The sequence below is a fragment of the Anopheles funestus genome, chromosome 2RL (assembly GCF_943734845.2).
Source record: "Anopheles funestus chromosome 2RL, idAnoFuneDA-416_04, whole genome shotgun sequence".
Taxonomy (NCBI): Eukaryota; Metazoa; Arthropoda; class Insecta; order Diptera; family Culicidae; genus Anopheles; species Anopheles funestus.
In genome coordinates, this window is record NC_064598.1 from 39,434,204 (window position 1) to 39,456,744 (window position 22,541).

Genomic DNA, 22,541 nt, shown 5'->3' on the forward strand with positions numbered 1-22,541 from the left:
CCACTGGAAACCACTTTTTCGATGATTAATGTTTTCTCTCACTTTCTTTCAATGTTGTTTCTTTCGGGTGCAAGAAAGATGGCAAACGCAAACCGGGGCATGTGCGAACGTATGACGTACAGACGTAACGAATTTAAACTCACTTGTTGCCCTCGGATTTTCACCTTACCCGTAGTGCTGTGACTGACTGCCAGCCCAGTCAGCCGGGATCGGTTTGCCAGAACGTAATTCTAATTTGATAAATGCTACGTGACTTATTTCATTAAACGAAAACCGTTCACCGGGCTGGGAGCGAGGGAGCGAAATGGAGATGAAAACGAAAGCGAAGAAGAAAAAAAATACATCACACACGCTCTCGGGCTGTTGAGAGGTTTACTGTTATCAACTCTCCACCAACTTTTCCGTTCCGGTTAAAGCGAAACTTACCGTAGGTTGTGGATCAGCGTGTACGATACACTCGAGCTGTGCCTCGAATCCTTCACCGGAATGAATCCACGACTTTTCCACACTGATATCGGGCGGATCTGAAATGAAAATGGATTGGCCAAAGAAAAAACGTCTCGGGGTCAGTGTTGGTGAGCTTTTGGTTGGAATCGGATTGCATTAAAATCAATCAATCAGCTTTTCATGTTCGACTACGGTCGATGGTAAACGTTACGGTTACAGATGCGGGTGCAGCAGCGTAACAGATGGAGATTGGCTGACCAATAAAAATACTGATTTTAATCAAGAACCATTTTCGGTGATGGGCGCAGCGACGTAACGATCGATCAACAAAAGTTCGGTATGGAAAACAAAACGGAAGTGAAAAGCGTTATGGAAAATGGTGCACCGAGTGGGGCCCAGTGAAATATCGATAAAGTACACTTTCAAAGTGAACTTGTGATGTTATGCCGTTCCTTCAACCCAATAGTCATGCCACCGCTCCCCATACACAAACGGGAAATGCATTGTGTTGAATAATATTTTATTAAATACATCATTATACTCTCCAGTCTCCCGGCCAGTTGTTTCATTTAAATGCAATTCAAATGATAGATTGAACGAAAACGATTATAATAACTTATATCGAGAGAGGGAAAAAAAGATCAGCTTTATATGACAAGGAAAACCGGTGACAGTTGAAATATGAACTGTGCGGTGACTCCGCGGTACTGTCCAGCTGTACTCAGGGATCAAGTGGAATCAAACCGAGGTGGGGGGAGGCCGTTTGGTCAAGTCGGACTAAATCATTCACATGTACTGTATATGTTAAAAGCGATGATTTAATGTGATCGCGGTGTATAGTGTTTGTGCTGCGGTAATGGTTAAAATCGATTTTATTTATACATATTTCGATTGGATCGACCACACACAGGTCTCACACGGAGTGCACAGACGCGTCATGTGAAGTTATTCGGTTACGTAGCTATGTTTGGGGTTCATATTGAATGATTGTTAACAGTCAATACCCGAACGTTAAATAATACGGCTTGCTGCCCGTTCGATGTGTTATGCAAATTGATTTTTTTAATATATCGATCCTTCGAATTCAGACGATAATAATGAAATATCAATCACATGGGATTACGCCTGTTTCAAAAATCGTTATTTTAATAATGTACCAAACGATGTATTATCAGGCGGTTATTTGAAAAAAAACTTTACACAAATATTTCAATAGTACAGTGGAGCGCCGATTATTCGGGTACCTTTTCACCGGCTGTCCTATTATCCGTGCTGCTCGGAAATGACAGTTCCAAAAGCGAACTGACAAATTAAATGCAAATACCGTTGATGACAAGAAATAAAAGCCTAAAAAGGGAATGATACAATTTGTTCAAATTCGAAAAAAAGAAAAAAATAACTTGGCAAAATGTAAGTAAGAAAATGAACATCTAGCTTTATAGAAAAATCCACCCGTTACACACAAAAAACTAAGATTTATCAAAATAAAAAAAGTTGTACCTATTACCCGTGATATTCGATTATTCGGCAAGGGAAGAGTCCCGACAAGCACGGATAATCGGCGTTCCATTGTACTTTTGTATATTTTATATTTTAATAAAAATATTTCTTGTTTGTTTTCCTTGTCATTTCATTTTGTTCACCATTTATCGATCCAATGTTGCGAAACAATCAGCCTGAAACCCTTTTTGTCGCTTGAAATGCAACTTGGAAAATTATTCCTTTGGGGTTAAATTGTTCAGCGATTGTTTGCTTTTGTGTTTTCCACGTCTGGGATTGCTTTTCCTCGAGGGAAGAACAACTCCCACACACACGCAACCCTTTGCGCGATTCATTAATGCTGAATCGAAGGGAAGCTGATTATTTCCCAACGCTTCGCACCAGGCAGCATTTCGAAGGAACAGATTTTACCATTTGCAGGGAAGGAAAAGGATGGAATAATGCTGGCGGCTGCTTTAGTAGCGGTCACCACAACTACTGCCCTGCATGCTAGCTGAATAAATGATACGCATCCACCGAGGCCGAGTCTGTGAGCCAATGCAAATGTTACGCAGCTTCCGGAAGCTGCAGCATGCCACCGTGAGAAGGTGAATGGGAATGGATGAAAAATTAAATTTCACACTCGCCACACACCGTAGTTGCTGTGAAGCTAAATGCAGCCGTACATCGGCAGTGTGGGCACCCTCTTGTTCTGCTGCTCTGGTATGGATGTTTCAACGCAACGGACTCATCCAATGTGGCCGTACATTGGCGCTTACGCACTCCGCCCAACGGTTGGGAGTGGAATTGAAGTTGAATATTTTATACCTCTGCCACCGATTGGCGCGAGTCGATTGTCTAATCCGATCAGTGCTAGCCCCCGGGTTTCATCGTATCGATGTGGTAAATTTAATTAGCGCATTCTAGGCAAACCGGACCAGGCAGGATGAGATTGGGAGTAGCTTTGGCACATAACTGCACGCGACTACTGTGGTGCATTCGCGATTTTACCGCGCTTGCATGACTACCACCGGACCCGGTGGATGCAGGCGAACGTTAAATTGTTTGATTTAAGGTGCCACGGGCGTGTGTCAGGTCTAGCCGGGTTCGCCTGATTTTATGCACAATACACACACACACACACTGATCGGAAACCACTCCTACGGGATTGAATCACAGATTGGAGCACACACTTACGCCGGAAGGAATGTTTGCCGAACCACCGACCGTGACGAATTGTGCACGCCGTATTGGGTTTTGCTTTCGAGTATTTGCACAAGTACATTGCGTTTCCTTCGCCCTCCCACTCCGGAAGTAGACGTAGACTAGGATTTTTTGTAAAAATGGAAAAATGTGAGTACTTTTGCTCTTTACTAATAAGCACAAATATTCTATCACACAATGAGTTTTGCGCCGAATGGTTTGGGGGAGAATCACGGAAAAGCAGGCAGTGTCAATCATCTCAGCCGGCGCAATGTTACGAATGAACTTAATTAGAATGATGGTTGCTCTTCACGTTCTATAGACAAACATGTACCGTGGAGGATATCATTTTAAACAAATGTAGATAAACTTAACGAACCTTTGGGGCGCAACATCGCCCCAGGCAAAGGCGTAAAGTCATATTTACTGAACTGAAGCTATCAGTTACATTTGAATGATTTAATTCCAGAATTGCTCGGAGGTGGAATTCACATTGGTTGGGATAGTTGTATGGATACAAATTTTACTATCTGTTTAGCAGATGTGTTTCATAATTTGAAAATAATTTTAAAAGCCAAATTCATTGCTCTGTGAATGATATTTGAGAAATTTTTAAAATGATATTTTGTTTTATTTTAAAATTTATATATTTTTATAAAAATTATGCATAATTATACGGCCAGGCCGTTCTATATGAATTAAAAAAATAAATTAAAAAAAGTTATACATAATTTTAAATTTTAATACAAAATGAAAATAATTTGTATAAATTTATATATTATATATTTATATTTATATAAAAAACTATATATAAAAATTATATTTATGAATAAAGTTGTATATAAAATTTTTTTTTTGTTTCCTTCGAAAAAGTTTTACAAGTTTCGGGGCGTAAATTTGGTGGTGTATCTGATAAACGGCACCGGTCCACACGACAGGACCGGGTATCAAATCCCATCCGGACCGCCTCCTGGTGTAGTGATGTGTAATCCGGAGTGGAATCGTGGATCTTCTCCGACTCCGTGTATGAAAAATTGATTCCGACTCCGAGTAAAAACCAAAATTGACTCCGGCGATTCCGGTCGAGTCCGAATGGGCCCGATCGATTCCGGATGAGACCGGATGGGTCCAGATGAGTCCGATCGAGCCCGACTAGTAAATTTTGCAGGACTCGATCCTAACATCTATCCCCAGAGTAGGTAGTCATGCCGACTTCGACTCCAGATGACGGTGGAGTCGGAACGATCCGACTTCGACAAAATCTTATAACTTAAAATAAGTCTTAGTACGGCCTGGCCGTTCTTAAGAATAAAAAAGGAAAAGTATTACAAGTTTTTGTAATATATAAATATTTGATATTACTTGATATGGCCTAGCCGTTCTTAATAAGTAAAAAAAATATTTGAAATTAAATATGAGTTGTTGGTAATTGTTTCACAAAAAGTTTAATTTTTATATATTAAAGTATCTAATATTAACGGAGATGTCGAAACAAAATTTAAAAAAAAAGTGCAATAAAAATATTATGCAGTTGATGCAAGTTTTTCAGAAGAAAAAAGCTCAGCGTCCGGAATGTGCACCGGGATGGAAGGTTCCACCAAGTAGACAGATTCGTACATCCAATTATATGTCCGATCGTTGCGTGTTTGCTCCCATCACCTCAGCTACCCCAATTGGCCTAACCCCGTATTGGCCAAATAGCTATCACATGACGGAAGCCGGGTGCGGCTGGGAAAAAATACTGAGCATAATATATTTTAATGTATACGTCCCAGTTTCCGCTTCCCCGAACCGTCCCACATTCTCACAAACACACTGGTGGACGGGCATTATCGTTACCCCACGCTTTGAAAATATCTGCAGCGCGAAAGAAAAACCCCCATTCGTAGCCCATTTTTCTACAGCAGCGTCTAGCACCAACTGTGCAGCTGTGTGTTTGGTAACAAAACGTACAAAAATGCCAAAATAATAATGTGATACTTTATTTCAGCTTAAGATGGTTATTAAACCCGTCTGCTTCCCTGCACGGCAACCTTAACCGCCGTGCTCGTAACCGCAGCGGGTCCCGTGACTCGGTCAGCCAGAAGTTTTCGCGTACGAAATCCGAGAGAGAGAGGAAAAAACAAGCAACAAACTCCCATGGATGGCCTTCTCGGTGGTTCTGATTTATGCTGCGACTCCCTGAACCATGGCTGTGTAGGTCGTGTAGAATAATGTTTTGCTAAGGTCATATAATTTCAAATTATGCTCCAGAGGAAAAAAGGGGCGAGGAAAATATGTGTGTGGAAATGCGCGCCCGCGAGAGAAACTCTCGCATCGTTAGCAAATACTTACACAACACATCGAGCCGCATGTCCACGGTGACCGGATCGCCGACACTGTTGTCCGCGGTGCACTGATACACACCGGCCTGCTGCCGTTCGACACGTTCCAGCGAAAGAACCGGCCCTTCGCCAATCTTGGCAGCCGATTTTCCCGTTCCACTCTGCTGGAAAAGGAAAGAGAAAGGAGATATGGCCGTATAGGCGTCCGGTGACGTTAGCTAAGCACGGCAAAAGCTAGTTGAATGTTGGTTCGCTTGTTTTTGTTTTACTTCTTCACACCGGAAAAGTGCGCTAGAATACTTACGCGTTTTGTCCAGTAGATGGATGGTACCGGATTACCGGATGCTTTGCATTCGAGCGTTACGGCACCTCCTTTGCGTGCCGTCACCTGACCAGTCGGTGGAATGGCTCGGACGCTTGGTGGAACTGCAAGTATAAATGACAGAGTAAGGTTAAATGAAGGCTCCGGAAAGACAATTAAGGGGTTTAGCCTAAGTGTTAGTACTTCCCCTCCAACACCCGCCGGAATGACAAAACCATCGCTCATCGGATATTCTAGTACAGAAAACCTCAAACACGACCAAAGTTTATGGTAAAAGGTAACGAGGCTGCCCGAAAGGGACGAAGATGAATGTTTGAACGTTCGGTGGTAGAAAATCCGTTTCCTATAAATACGGTTAAAAGCTTTCCGTACTTATCCTAAATTTTACTACATTTCTTTAGTACCGGCCAAACGCATCACTTGGTTCCCGTATCCCGTAACTCAAACTACTTCAGTAGGTATTCACCTTGTCAGCGGTGTGCTACCCCCATTGTAACCTCTCTGCCTCGTTTCATTTTACCCCGAAAAATGTACCGAACAACCCTTAGTCGTTGGTCGGGCGGGACGAAACCCGTTCGGTTTCTAAATTGAGATGAATAGTTAATGGTGCTCCCAACGGGCTCATACACCTGTGATCCGAAAATCCTTGTCCTCCATCGTTCCCTAAAGAGGGCTGTCAGAAATCCATTAAACTAATTTACGTCGATATTACCTGACTCGATTGGGTCGGAAAGGATACTTCGAAGCACGCCGGATCATGTTGTTATTAAACGTCGCCCCCCTTTTGTTGCAGGCTATGGTACATTAATTTGGTGCTGGTGGTGGAAGTGGTCTCCATCGCAGATCGCGATACAAAACGTAATAAAACATTGTTTGAGGGTTGTTAGAGAAAGAGATAAATTCGTCCAGGGAGCTATTTTTAAACCTTTTTTTTACCAATAGAATGGATTTTTATTAAAAAAAATAAGGAAAATCATTTTTGCAGCACATTTTAAACCATCGCAACAAACTAACCGATTGATATGGTTTGCAGCGTTAGGCCAAATTGATACTCATAAAGGGAGATCTATTCGTGGATAAATATCGTCATGCTTTAGTGAATATTTCTTTTGCCAGCCATTTATTATCCTTGACTCTCTTTTTGGTGGGTGAGGGGAAGGGGGAGAGAGGGGTGTAGGTGTAAGCATAGGCAGAATTTATTTTATTATTTCATGATAAAAATCACCCACTACCCACTCCGGTCCGACCAAAAAAAAACCCTCTCCCAAAACACCTTTAAGCATCGTTTTTCATGCTCGCCTTCACTTGATGGCGATTCGTGAGCCCATGAAAGGTGGTGGAGTTCCAACGGAGAAGGACGAACATTTACATTTCTTTATTTTTCGGTACCGTTTGTAGCCAAAAAGGTCCGGCTGATTGTGTGACGCGCCAGTTCCCACGAACGAAACAAGACGTTGATTTATTCAAAACACGTGTTCTCCGAGTGTCCTTCCGGGGCAGGTTGTTTTGTGCTGGGATTCCGGGTTGTATCGTCCCCATACCCTTGTGCCTACTCTCCACCCTTCCCCAGTGTGTGTTTGGTTGATTTCCCCGTGGGAAGTGAATCAAACTTAAAGCAAGGGGAGACACTGGTCAAGAAGAAGTGTGAGGAGTGAAATATTCACTTTTGTGTGTGTCTTTTTTTTTGGTTGCGCTGAAATATCACGGAAACAAAAACAAAAAAACAAAAAGGTAAAGGTGAAATAGAACTGTTTCCACAAAAAAGGTCATTGCTTTTCGCACATAGCCGCGACAAAAATCGGTTCGGCCGTTTCTTTTCTTCCAGCTTATATTTGCTTTTTCGACTGTCGTTGGCGGGTGTCGTAAGCGGCTTGACGACTGTCCGTAATCTAGATTTGTGCCCGGTACGTGCTGGGCCGTCAATATTTTCGTGAAAATTTGCCAGGCTGAAAGGGATGCTCAACAGGAATGGAAAAGAAAAAGAAAATAAGACTGAACGGAGAACACGCTTCAATGTGTTGTTCTTGTGTGGGACTCGACGTATTTGAAAGCTTTCTTCTTCCCTCCCGCCTAACCCCCCCGGGGGGGTTGGTTGACGGATTCTCGGAAGAAATTAATCATAGTGGGGGAGTTTTTTTTATTGTTAAAATATCTTGTGATGCCACTTTGGTTCAGGAGGAACAAAAAACTCGTTACCCAGGCAGCGAAAATAGCATAGCGAACTCCAGTTATCGACAATTCTTCGAGAAAGATCTATAAATGAAACGAAGGAAAAAGCATTTTATGGTGATCATTTGTCACCGTTTCCTCGAATACACAAATTGTAGAATTGATTTAGGGAATTATTTTCAAGAATCAATAACATTTTATCGATCAAGCCATTCAGCCTTTCAAGCAAGTCTTCTGCATGTATCAGGTGTGTAAAGCCTGGATTTAGACAATATGCATGTGAAAGAGGTACAGAAGAAGAGAATTGAAATGAAATACGAATTAATGAAAGAAATTCCAAAAAGAAAGAAATCACATGACAGGGAGTCATTTTTTCCCGTTTGTTCATTCGGCATCATGCGATAATCATTGCCCGTTAAATCGGAATCGCTCATGAATGGTAACGGCGTTGGCGAATGGCATAATGTGTGAAAAGCGCACATGAACCATGAGGAGCCGAGTCGTATATTTTTCATTTCCCACCCAGCCTCATGTGCATGTGCAATGATTTATGGTACCGAGTACTTCCCGAGCAATCCGCGTTGTAAACGGTGCACTGTGAGTTATGTGCCTTGGGCAAAATAAAACCGAATGCAAAATGGATAAACAACAAGTTATGTTTTATAGTGTACCAACTGCCGGTCCACCAGTGTACCGGAGTCGACTGTCACCTTAACCAGGTCAGAGGAAAAACTGCATAAAATTCCCATGCAAATTCGGTGCACACTTCTCCAGTGCAAAGCGCGCATACGTGCGCTCTTTTATTCCGTGTGTAATCATTCTGCGACATGCGGATGAAACAATAGTTTCAACATTTTATTTCGTGAGAACAAAAGCACAACGCACATAAAGAAACTTCACCACCCATGCACCCTTGTGTTCCAACCGTGTGTGTGTGGCGTGTTATGTCGGAAACGAGGGAGCAACAAATGTTGCAAAATTCATTTCTCGACCAAACGCAAACGGCCTTGTTCATAAATATTGATGAATTTGATCGTGCACTGGTAGAAGAAGAAAATAAAACCAATTCAAACCGAACAAGAGGAGGTGCAAGATATTGTTATGATCGTAATTTTTTTTGTGCTCTCCTCTCATCCTTTCATTGTTCGTTATGAGAACCTTCACCTCTCGGAAAAACGAGTTCGAGAAATCATTTATAGATGAAACGCACCGCAAAAAAGGATGACGCGCGAGGGAGATGGATTGGCATGCGAGTCAACGTCCGTCAGTGGTAAACCGGAACAATTCCCTGCCTCGAGCCGCCCCTGGGGATGTCAGCAGAAAGAGAGTCATTGAAATTTGGTTGGAAACACGTGTTGATGTGAATTTTCCAACCATTGCTCTGTATGTGCCGTTTGCGCGACAAGTGCGCGCACATCAAGGCACCATAAAATAAACGGGACACAAATCATAAAACGCAAATGTGCGTGAGAAACGAACAGACGCATATAGAAGCGCTGGTGAACCATAAATATAGAGCATACGGCAAAACAATGGGTGTGATGTTCTTTTTCTCCAGCATTCCCGACCCTCTTCTCTGGCGCGAAGAACACGATACCGCGGGGTGGGCGGGGTGTTGGCAAAAGTACAACAACTTTTCCCCCGAATTGACCAACAATGTGAATAATACTGACTGAAGCTGATAATGTGATCGTGTCCGTCACCAGCTTTACCGTGTTTTGGCCCAAAAACGGGATGGAAGGATCGTGTTGACGTTGGACAACGATTATCCTGCCACTTTAGGCTCTTGAGCTTACTTCACGCGTGATGGAGTGTGTATGTGTATTCGAAGCAACAATACTTGTTCGAGGTGAGGTGCTTATGTAGTAAAAGTGTAGCTCTGTGTGCGTAGATGGCCATCATGCAAAGTGGAAACATCGGCAACGGCAACATTTTCAGGGTGTTTCCGTATTTATGGCGCAACAGCGCCAGACAACGCCGGTACGACAATAAAAAGCACCATAATTATATGACCGATATAGGGACCTACGACAACGGATAACGTTGGGAGCAAGGTTTCGGCTGGCGACATTTAGGGCCAAGACTCCTCCCTTTCGTGGTACACGATATTGTGTCAATGTTACCGATATAACGTGAATATTGTCAGTGCGTAAACAGTGAAGTTGCTAGTGATGGAGAGACAAAAAAATGTTTCGCAAAAAAAACATTTGCGGGAAAATTTTATGGAAAATTTGTGTTTTGGAAACAGTACAAGAAAAAACATGGAAGAATTGGAAAATTACAATAAATAATAAAAATAATAATAATTTCCTTTTTCCCTATTTAAAAAATGGTTTTGACAGATCTGTCCGGAGTTCGTGGATGCGATCCGGATGGGATTATATACCCGGTCCTGTGGTCTTACAGGGTTTCACAGGCTACCTCAACACCGTAACACCACTTTTAAACAACGTAAAATGTGTATCCAAAATTTTATATCCGATTCGAATCCGAAAACTCTTTTCGACATGGTAAAAAAACAACATCCGTTACATTTCATTTGATATAATCAAATAAATACAGTAAATCCTCCCAAAGCTGTCACCTCCCTAAGATGAAAAGTCTCTCTAAGATGAACACTTTTGACAGTCCCTTCATTTTCCATACATTTCATGACTCTTTAAGATGGAAAACCTCCCTAAGATGGGATTCTCCAAGCTGCACATACAATTTGCACACAAATTCTCTCTAAGTTGGCAATTTTAGTTTATAAGTGTTGATTGAGGACTTGAGTTGACGTCAGTTTACGATTTGTTTATATTGAAATATCGCACAGCAACAGAATTTGACTATTTGTCAAATTCTCTAAGCTGGAATCCTCCCTAAGATGGCAGTCCCGTTGGTGTGCATCTTAGAGAGACTACACTGTATCATAAAATTTAAACTTAAATTATTTCCAAAATAAGCTGACAAACAACAAATATATATGAAAAAATAATCCAATTTATTACTGTCTGAACTAACGATTATTTTTAACAAAATAGAAATTTTATAGATTTGATCGTAAAATAGGGACCAAGAAACAATTAATTTCCATAAACTATAACAGTAGTAAACATAGAACATGCTTCTTTCATCCTAAAATTATATGCAATAAATGTATTTAAATATGGGCTAAGAAACAAATTATTTTCTTAATTTTGCTTCATACGAACTAAAAGAGCACTGAAACGTCGAAAGAAATTTGATTTTTTATTTTATAATTCATGATTACGGCTTCGGCCGTAACGTCGAAAGATAAATAAATAAATAAAATAAATGCTACCAATTCATAAATATTTATTATGTTTTTCAAATGAAAATTAACTCCAATTAACGCTTAAATTTTCCAATACTGAAGACCGATTACAATGGAGCATCGAAATACGTTGACTAAACAGTTTGCATGACAGATCTACCGAGTACGCCTTTCCCAGTGTCGAGCAATTATTTTACGGATTCGAGACATAGTTTTAGCATGTTGCAAAGAGTTACCGGGTGCAAATTAGATATACAATTTTGGTTATCCATTTTACGTTGTTGAAAAGTGGTGTTACGGAGTTATGGTAGCCTGAGAAACCCTGTAAGTAGCAGTATATTTTATATCTTCAACAGATTTCATATGGGTTAAGAATTAGTAACAAATCTTATTCTTATTTGATCAAATTCTTTTTTCAATTACAAATTAGAATACGAAAAAGAATTAGCAATCAGTCTCATAATTACTAATTCTGACCCATGACCTGTAGTGGTACGAATGACGAGATACATTCATGTTCTACATCATTTTCAGACAGATTCATCGATCGAACGGGAAAGAAAATTTGGGACGTTTTATCGCTACGGAGGAATACCATAGGAATCGAAATGAAATATAAACGGCACAGTCGAAGGTCACTACTAGCAGCAGAGTGCAAAACATTCCAATCCGTCGGTTAATGGTTCTGAGCTGAAACAACAGCTGGCACATACAAACACCCATACACACGACAAACAAATACTGTCCCCAAAAACATCCTACGATAGTGATAATGGCAGTAATAAACAGTCACACTCACAATGTTTTATGCTTTTTATTGCTGCCCACCACCCCACCCGACAACTACTACTCCGTCCGCTGGAAGTACACGAAGGCGCGAGGCGACGAGGCGACGAAATGAATCGTTGCCAAACGAGAGTGCCATCAAATTATATGGAGCACCACTAGAACCGGATGACGGTTTACTGTTTGTCCAAGTGTTTGTCGCGTTACAGCGCGTTACACCAATCTCAACACCACTTCAACACTAACAACAATACCATTCGAACTTTAGCCGATACTGCGTTCGGCTCATTGTGCTCGGGTTTTTGGGGGTTCGCAGTAGAGACTCCATACCGGGCAGAGCTTCTCCACAAGTCGGAAGCAGCTTATTTAGACAAAGGTACACGACGGTGGCAGAGGTAAGGTGGTTGCTCGGCTATCGTGAACCATCTACAAATCTTTCGAATCCCGCAATGCCGTATTGCTTCTCACCGACAGCAAATACGTTCTTGGTTTGGATGCAGTTTTCCTGCTTTCCTTTGCTCGCAAAATGCATCCACCTCGGGATTTCGGGCAGTCATACAATACCGAACCACAATTAATGGAGTGAAATTTTAAGCACTACATTTACGACACCTCGGCAAAAAGGGAAGAAGGACAGATTTGGAAACGAAAAAAGTTCATAAAGCTGGAGCTTTTACTCCATTGTGTAAATACACTGCACTTTCACGATGCTCCCAGAAGTGGTACATAACCATAATGCATCCAGTAGAATAAACTGTACCAGCTGGGGACATTCAATAGAATGGCTTTCAGGAGTAAGAAAAGGATAAAATCAAAAACTCACTTGCTGTTAATTACGCTAATGTCGAAGGGCAGCCGCAGCGAAGCATCTATTTACACAGCAACAAAACATCACCAAGAAATCGAGAATTGTGAGCAGAAACCAGGTGGTGCAGCATAAATTGGAGGGAGAAGAGGTATCTTTTGCCCCAAGTATGGCATAATTCTTAATGAAGGCAAATATTGTCATAACTAAAAGCAATTTGCATCTAAAGTAGGAGTCTAAAGAGTTTCAGCGATGCGATTCGATTGCACTTGAAGTTTTGGATTGTATAAAGCGCTAAAGCAACTCGAAGCGATAATGGCACGTGCGATTTTTCCTTGGAGACAATATTTGCCCAAGGCTAAAAATCGCTCTGCTCAGTCTGCCTGAATAAAGTGACTGAGTTTTAGCTAAATTAAACCCTTCCCCTCCGGTGATTACGCTTGTATGAAAGGGAGCAAGTGTAAAATGAACTTATAAAAAAGTTCACGAAAATTATCTAAATTTCTCTCCCGAAGCGATCTGAAGCGCCATCTATCATGATTGGTGTTGCATGCGAATTAAGTCCTTTTGATAGAGGGATTTAAGATAAAACAATTTCCACCCCAAACGGTGTTTGAGCGGCGTTCAGTTATTACGACGATAAGCTAAACCGAAGCTATTAAAACACCGAACCTAAAGAACTATAAATTTTACCACATGTATTTCAGACGCCTGTGAAAAGGTGGTGCTTCGTCCTTAAGGGTAGGAAAATCTAACGTCAACTAACGATAGTTAGTAGATTGCTCGCTTCATTTTCTCCAGAGACAAACGAGATCTCTAACCTCGTTTTCCAGTACACCGGAGAGCAGTCGAAAAATCGATCCTCTTGGATGGCTGACGAAGGTTTTTGCCGGCAGAGCTATATAGTGTGTGTGTGCCGTAGTGAAGATAACGATTGTGCTACTGATTGTGGAAATGTTCTCGTTTCCTTCGAAGAGTAGACAACAACCCAAGGAACAGAAAAAAAGTAGAAAAGCGTAAAAATGTCATAAAAGATTCAGCGCTCACATGCCAACAGTCCCAGGCCCTAATTCGATAGAAACCACCTCCGCAAAAAACCTTCCCCACCTGGTAACCCGCTCGCCAGTCTGCACCGGAAAATCTTATCAGCGTAGTTTAATCGACCGTCCGTAGAGTCGTTGTTGCTTTTACTCTCGAAATTCTCGGTACCACATATTCGCACCTGGGCAACCGAGCGTACCGAGTGCCACGCTCGAGATCGCTGGAGCGGAAGGACCCGGAGGTGATAATAGTTTAATGACTGGTTGCCATAAAATCAAAACACGGAAGGATTATGTGGATCATAATCCGGTTGTCGAAATCGTACGATTCCATGGGGAGTACCCGGAGACATGTTTCCCGGTGGGTAAGAGGTAGAAATCAGATCTTTCTGTCTGAGAAGTCGTTCGCCCCATGTTGAACCCATGCATGCTTTAAACACCGACGGAGTATGTGTGCTTATCAGATCGAGTTGGAAAACGGATAAGCTGTGCTTACGTGTGGGGTTTTAGTTTCCATGTTCAGTGATTTGATTTTAAAAGGTTCGGCAAAAGGGGTGTACCAAACACGACGTTAGCCCTTTTGGAAGCAGTCTGATTGAAATGGAATATTAAATGTTTTTGAATCTCATTATCACCTGACGAGGAGTTGTGCTTGAATATATGAACGTGCGTGTCATTTCTCATCTGTAGCACATGAAAAATAATTTCACTCAACAACCCCTTTTACAACAAGTGATGTATATAAATTACATGAATTGCATAAGCCTAAAATTGATATTTTTTTTAGTGGAGGGCTATCATTTCCACAGTGTGCACCGCTGCTTTCGCAGAACACATTGCGGGTACTAAAGAATCGTTCGTATTAACTGACAAGTGAAAAATGTATCTTACATCCTTCTGGCACAGTTCAACAAGCGCGAAATGGTGCACGATGGCACCTTTGCGGAATGGCCCGCCAGATAGAATATTCAAATCTAGGTCCTATTCGTGCTTCCCATCATCATAGTACAGCGGTAACGCTGTACCGGTTGGTACCATTCTGCAGAGTTTTGTGACCATAAAGCAATCTAGAAATTATTACTACCCTCCAGCAGTGTGCCGGATTCGTTGCCGGATGAAGGCGTATCCATCTGTGTGGTATTGTGTGAATGTGCATTCGGGATTCGCGGGACGCGAAACTATCGTAACATGCAGAGTATCATTCGACCGGCGAAGACAGTCACCCATCAGCCCTAAAGTGGCTTTCCGGGTGGGGCGAAGGTAGTTACGTGGTTGAATAATAATTGGCAGCAAGCACACATATGTGTGTGTGTCGTGGTGGGTCTTGTTCTAAAAAAAAAGAACTCCATTCACCCAGTGTCGAAGGGTTGATGGCGAAAGGGTGCAAGCAAGAGCGAAGCTATCATTTACTCGTTATAGGCAAAAGTACGTACTCTACGGGTGCTTCAATAACTGGCGAAGCACTTCGAAAGTGCTATGACGAAGGATACCACACAACTGGCGAATGTGTGCGTGGAGGAGTTGAAAATGGCTTCCGAAGCATATCTTCCGAAGACGGTGTTCCTTACCAACCGGCACGATGGTGGGAGAGAACATAAATTTGAACAAGAAAATTTGCATAAAATTTTATTAAAACTAATATGATAGCTATTATAATGGCTTTGGTGGAAATTGACGTCCTTTTTAGCAGTTTCTTTCTGTGTAATTTTTTCCTCCAATATATTTTGATGATTTTTTCGTTTTTTAATTGCTTGGTTTTTTTGTATGTACTGTGTAATAAATCTATCTGGCGGATCCTTTTCTTTACCCTCCTTACTTAATTTATTTTTAATTTTTTTTGTAAAGATTTAAGGTTTTAAGGGTTTTTAAGATATCAAATGCTAATTTGATTTTGGATTAAAATTTTCACACCATTCTTGCGTTTGTCTGTGATTTCAACTTATCCGCATTATGAACACCCATCACACAGTACGAAGTATGTGGAAGTTTTGCATAACAAATCTTGAAAATCGTTTTTCCAGAAAACAAAACCACCCTCCAGCCACACCACGAATGCTTCACCATCATCAACGGGATGTGCAATTTGGAAAGTTTACAATAATCACCGCTTTTAGCCCGGGATGATGCTTGTCAGTGAAAGCAGAAAAAGCTTATTAATAAACTTCCACTTCATTTACCGTTGCACGAAAATGTATGTACAGCCCCGGAACGGTTTGGGGGAAAAGTTCCTAGCACTGTTATTCCACTGTTTATCACACTCACAGCTGCATCAAAAAAAAAAAAAAACCGGCGAGGAAAAGTTCATTCAATCCATTGACTTTTGCCTGCTAGTGGTGTTTTCCCTGTCCACTCGGCCATCACTGGGAAATTGCACCATGGAAATGGACGCTGAAGTGTAGTTGGCAGAGCATAAGGCTGAACGGTGAAGAAACAACATTCAATTTAAAACATCATACAGCCAAAAACTAGCACGTGTTTCTGGCCCACGGATTAGAGTAGTTTGGCCCCTTTATTCGAATGCAACAAACCGAAGCGTGTATGGTGCCGGGTGCAGTTCCAGTCTTTTCTTCATTTTTAGTTATTATTTTTCCGAGTGAATACGTGAAGCACAAACCACAACCGTTGGCAGAAATTCTTGACCAACAGAAGAGCATTCCTTACTTACCACGTGCTCGTCTGATGCTGCTTTCCTTCCGTACACATCTTTTCCACCCATTGGGCACTGCCGAAACTGAAGGAATGCAATCGTTAGGGCATCGTATTTTTTACTCCCAGTTTTTTTTCTGGTTGTGTTGTTGTTACACTCGTTACGATCATCGAGTAGAAAAGCCAAAACTATTCCCGAGATTAGTCCCTCTCCGTTTACCCGTGATGACCACGGGCAAATGTTTCTTCGTGGCTTTTACTGGCTGTACTGGTCCGTACCCCATAATAATCTCCTCCCCCCCAACCACTGAGGTCAGGGCACATGTGGGCGGTAAAATTGTAAATTATGAATTATGTACCACCATTTTACACATGTACTTTTCATTTCCGGCCCTGGGCGTTCTATTTATGCCTTTCACTCGTGTGTGCGCTCTCTCTCTCTCTTTCTCTCCCTCGAAACCCCCCTTTAAATAATGACCGGGGGACCTGCATCTACCAGCATTTCTGCTTGAAATACGTGGTCGGGAAAACTTTGCCAAAGCTCGGTACACACGACTTCCAATGCAATTTGTGTGTGTTTGTGCTGTGTTGAATGGTGTTTTGCCTCGGTTAGCCCAAGGATATGTGTGTTTATGTCATTCTGCAGCTCTTACTTTAGGGTCCCCCGAACCTAACTCATCTGACCAAAGTGATTTTTGTGGATCTGGTGTGGGCACGTACGGCCAAACCGGAGGTTGACTACGTGAGCCAATGCACCACACACTGGTCCACTTGGATGTGGCTTTTACTAACGGCTGTTAGTCATAACGTTGAAGGGGGGGCTGTGGTAGTTAAGGCAAAGGGTAAGATGAAGAACGAGTCTTTGTTTTTCTCGTGCATCATTTTTCGAGTTGTAAAAGAAAATCACACAAAATTAAATCAATGATCAGCTGGTGCACATTCAAATGCCATTTTGACCACAGGATCGCAACAGGACGGAATGCAAGCAAAACACCGACAATAGGAATATCGATGGATGATTCGATAGTTATGGCAGTAAAAACAATAACAAAACAGCAAACATGAACAATAAAATCTAACACCAAGCTAAAAGAAACAGCACAAGGGAGATGGTATGAAAGCTTTATCACGAAAGCAGTCGAATAGTATTGTTTCCCTTCAGATTTTACTCTTCATGATGTGTGTGTGTTTATTTTTCTCTTTCGTTTGTCACATCATGGCGCTTCTTTTGGTGTTGTTAGTTGAAGCAGCATAGATAAAATTGGGAACCTCATGCCAGCAAACTTGCAGTCGATGAATTGTGCCCGGAAGCGGTAAAAGCGCTAGACTAACTATCGGTGTAACAAAACAAAATGAAGTGAGAGAGAGAGAGATGGAGAAGGAAAAAAACATTCACCTCTAATGTTCGACGGTTTGCTAGAAATAAAGTTTCCGAAAAACTCTTCCCGAATGATGTTTTTGCTTGGTGGTGGGCTAGGAAGTTTATAAATTATTAAAAACTTCACCCAACTCCATCCAACCGGTAGAACACCGCAGGCATGTGGGGGAGAGAGGGAAGGGGAAAGGGTATGAAATTTGGTGACAACCGATGGCGCTGGTTTGAGACGTTCGTTTCGACGTGTGTCGTGTATTGAAACAGGGAATCCGGTGAGAGAAAGCCGGTTAAAGTTTCGCGCCCCGTTTTCGTCGTACGGACGATTTTCTTCTTCGACGATTTCAGAGCATCATGGGCTCGACGAATGGGAAACGGTGTATCAAACACCGTTTGGTAGAACTTTTCTTCACTGAATGTTTTTTTTTCTCCCCTCTGCTCTCTGCTTTTGCACCCGTTGCACGTTTGCTTTCGCCACATGATTGCACATCAAATGCGACTGTTTGCACGGGCGCTCCCTTGTGTAAGGTGATATAATAGATCCGCTGAATACAATTGTGTGTATGTGCAAGAGAAAGAGAGAGTGAGAAAGCGATAAGAAGAATGAGCGAATGTGTGCGTTGTTGGGGGTAGGAAAGAGAAATGAAGTTCGAAACATGTTCATAACGAAGCGAAGGAATCTTTTCATGCACGAACCAAACAAACCTTTGGCGGCGCAAAACACGCTTGGAGGAGGATGAAGAGAAGGATGAAATGCGTCCAAGAGCAATGTTCAATTGCTCTTTCATTTTCTGCTGGTGTAAATAGCACAAAACATTTAATATCCTCCAAAACCGTCCGCCGGGAGCGACCTTTTCAAATGGGCAAATGCAACGGGCAACGGTCAGACGTTCATGAGCAGCAGCAGCAGCAGCAGGGTGGAAAGTGTGTTTCTTTCTTACAAAACTAACGAGCCTTTGTGGACAGGGCATGGGATGGCACTTGCAAAGCAAAACACCGGTTGCCACAGGAACGCTAGTTTCTGTTCCCGCAAAACAGTGGAGGCAAAAAGCTCACGGCAACAACGATGGAGGCGCCTGGTTGTTTGACGTATACGTGGTCGGTCCCGGTGGAATGCAGCATGCTGCTAGTGCGACAACGAGAAGAAACGTGTGGGATTGGAAGGAATGGTGGAACAACAATTTGTGGGACAACAGAAAAAGGATTAGCTTCATATCTAATTCTGTGGCGATTCCGTTGCGACCAATTCAGGGGCGAGCGAGCGGAAACAAGTATGGCGGAAGGGTAAGTGCCCCCCGAGGCGGAAGGAAATTGGAATGGCGTTTTTTTTTCTTCTCTCTTTCGTACTCTTTCGTTTCTTGAATGTAGCCGTTCCGTTCAAAGCAATCCATTTTGTGATCGTGTTCTTGAGGTTTGGTTGCTGTGTGTGCCTGTGTGCGAGTGTTGGTTTGGTAGATTTGAGCAACATTTCACCCTCCCACACTATTAGCTTTTGTCCGATTGGTCGACATGACCGATTGCCACGGACGATTATATTTTGTGTCGGACCATAATTTGTGAGATTATAGGACGGCTTTCTATAGATTGACAAAACCGAACACAAAAAGACTGAAACAGGAGGAAAGTTTTATTGATAAAAATAGAAAAAGGAAAACAAAATGAAAATACTTTTTTTGTCCTTTTTCCTGTTGGAAAATGTTGGAAATTATAAAAAAGTGGAAAATGGAAATCTATCTATGGATTGAATAACAGTGAGAAGAAAATTATTTTGGATGCAATTGAATGGTGAGTAGTTTGGACAGCATTTAACGATTCTGTTTAAATCATAAAACCCAACTTCCCCGTACGGTATCGTTATGAAGATGAACCGCAAAACACACAATACTGCCCATCAAAAATGTTAATAAGATCATTCTTCCGTTCCCAACCCAACACAATCATTTACCGTGCGATAGTGGTTGCGCGTATATGCAATTATGCCAAGTCAATGGTTTGTTTGGTGCTCTTGTCGGTACTTTCGAGTCGAGTCGAGCAGATCCACACTATGTATTGATTTAATTTTACGCATGTTAATTAAAAATTAATAAATAACGCTCGTTCATCAGATGATTGCTTTCGGGGGAAAAAAGGCAAACATAATTTACCGTGCTTTCGACCGTGCCGCTTTATGCATCCACACTGTATTGCAAGGGTAGTGTTTCGAGATTGTTTGACTTTTTCGACGTTTAATCGATCATTTTTCGATTTCACTTTCGAACTACACTTACGAACATGCGTTTTCTATCGACAATTGAATAATTGTACCTTCATTTCTCTTTCGTAGCATATTGTTAACGATGATTTAAGGTCTGTAGCATGTCAATTAGTGTACAGCAAAAGGGTTTGAGACGATTTTTAAAATATAATTTTAACCTCAAAATTATTCTCAACAACAGTTGAAAACTCAAAACCTAACAAAGCTGTCTGTTACTCTACATCATAAGGGTTTGAGAAAAAATATTAAATATAATTTTAATCTCAAAATTATTGTAAAACACAATTGATAACACAACACCAGAAAAACAGAAAGCTGTCTACATCAAAAATTAAAATAATAATTAAAATAATGTATAAAATAAATTTATAACCTCTAAATTATTCGGAAAAACAGATAATAACACAAAAACTAGAATAAAAGAAATTTGTCGAATTTCACGAAATACGACGAGGCATAAAAACATTTAGTAAACTGCAGTTTTCCGAAACAAAAAAGAGAAGAAAAAAACGAACTACATAATACCATCAAGCGTAACAACTAACGTAAAAGTGACTTGCAAAAGTCAGTCAAGTCTGCTCAGGATCTGACTATATGCAGAAAAGTTGATACGAAGCTAAAAGGGATGCAAAAATAAAAGTGGAAAAAGAAAACACTGCACCCCCACGCCTCGCCCTGTCTTTATCAACAAGTTGACTGGAGCAAGTGCGAGAATAGAATAATAAATCAATTGAAACTTTTTTAATCCTACCGAAAACCTGTTCACTTCCCGACATCATGCCACAAGGTTCATTACTTGCGACTGCGAGAACATCCTTTTTTTTGCCTCCCTCCTCTCCATGCGTCAAACTTTGATTCCATTCAGTGAGTTCTGTTCATATTTTGGAACCGGAATTGTGTGTGTGTGTATGCAGCGTAAAGTTTGCTGCACGAAATTGACTTTGAAAATGGTGAAACGGCCCCCGTACCGTAGCCTGGTATAAGCACTCGGTTCCATTTATCGCTTCCTTGTGCTGATTGATTGTAAAAGTATATGGTGACATACGGCGTTCCGGGTTCGTTTCTTGCGCTTGAATCTTCTGACTTACCGGTCGGGTCATTGGCCAAACACTGGCACGTATTCATTCTATCAACCAAAACAGCATTCGCTTACATTCGTTTACCTGCAAAAAAAAAAAATTCCTCGACAACACCAGACGGCGTAAGGTGTTTGCGCTTGGTTTGATAAATAAAAATGCATTCCATAGCCAGCAGTCGTCAGGCAAATCCTTTCCCACCGGGCTCCGGTGGTACCGTGAGATGCAATGAATTTGAGTTATTTCAATATAAAACCAACCCAACTGTGTTTTTCATCCCGGTTTTGCCTTCATTGAGTTGCCTGCATATAACATCCATGCCGTTAGGGTGGGCCCTGGAACAGGACGTCGCGCAAAATCTATTCGACAATATTTGCTTTTATGTGGTAGGAACGTTAGCAGGGGAACGATTGAAATGTCTGGCATATATATGTACGTATGTTTGGGGTTTCGGTTTGCAAAAGCAAACCGGTTCGCGGTCCGTTTTTACACTCGCATCGCATGATGACAAGAAGAACCGCGCCGTACACAGCCGAACGCTTGGGAAGGCAATGTGGTGGAAAAGTAGCCTAGCATACTTAATGATGACATCACGGTACACCAAAATGAAGTCTTGGTGCATGGCAAAATCCGAGGATGGATTACATTTTCCTGCTTTTTTTTCTCTCTTCCAAACGATATCATCATTCCAATAGCTTCAACACGACCATTGCGGACGGTTGGATTCAATGAACTTGAAATGAAAGTATGCATACACGTTGAGAATGGTTATGCTATATTCTAACTTTCAGACGTTCGTTTCTCATTTGCAGCCCTTAGCTTTAGCGAGTCAATTCGTTTCAGCTACCGGGCATTATGGGGAAGAATTTCGCTCCAACCGATGTGCGTTGCTTCAACGCATATGCGCCTTCCAATGGTATCCCGGCTGGCAATGGCTGACTTACAGCCTTACACACATAGTAGTTGATTGGCGATGGCAAATAGGTAGAAAGACGGAAGCGCAACTAAACAGAAACAACACCATTTCCTAACTATCATTTGCTCACCAGGCACACGACGCCACAACGGTAGGGTCTTTTCATCGCGTAGGTTCAACTACCTTACACCTCAATCTGGGCGCCAAGGATACTTCACATACCCACGCCCAAGATCCTACGCGGAAAGACTAGGCTCCCTCCCAAACTCCCCGAACTTTTCCCCCTCCGTTGGCAGGAGTTCTCGTCGAGTCGGGTTCTTTCTTTGGCATATCTTCAATTTCTTTTCATGCATGTTTACTCAACGAAACGGTTCCCCGTAGGGAAAGAATTTGATGCGCAATGATTGTACTTTCGCTTCAATGCT

General features: G+C 41.8%; 2 protein-coding genes across 6 annotated transcripts in view; both read right to left on the minus strand.

Annotated features, from left to right (window-relative positions):
• LOC125762071 (uncharacterized) overlaps positions 1–22,541 on the minus strand; it is a 494,872-nt gene that overhangs the window by 255,695 nt on the left and 216,636 nt on the right. The gene's annotated exons all lie outside the window — the stretch shown is intronic.
• The window catches only part of LOC125762058 (MAM domain-containing glycosylphosphatidylinositol anchor protein 1), a 222,217-nt gene that overhangs the window by 22,688 nt on the left and 176,988 nt on the right, over positions 1–22,541 (minus strand). For 3 of the 4 annotated variants that reach the window (XM_049423790.1, XM_049423789.1, XM_049423788.1), the window contains exons 5-7: positions 5,758–5,879; positions 5,464–5,617; positions 427–524 (exon numbers count right to left, since the gene is read on the minus strand). In XM_049423790.1, coding sequence (XP_049279747.1) covers positions 427–524; positions 5,464–5,617; positions 5,758–5,879 — 374 coding nt within the window. The remainder of the gene's footprint in view (positions 1–426; positions 525–5,463; positions 5,618–5,757; positions 5,880–22,541) is intronic. The other variant, XM_049423791.1, reaches the window with a different exon arrangement.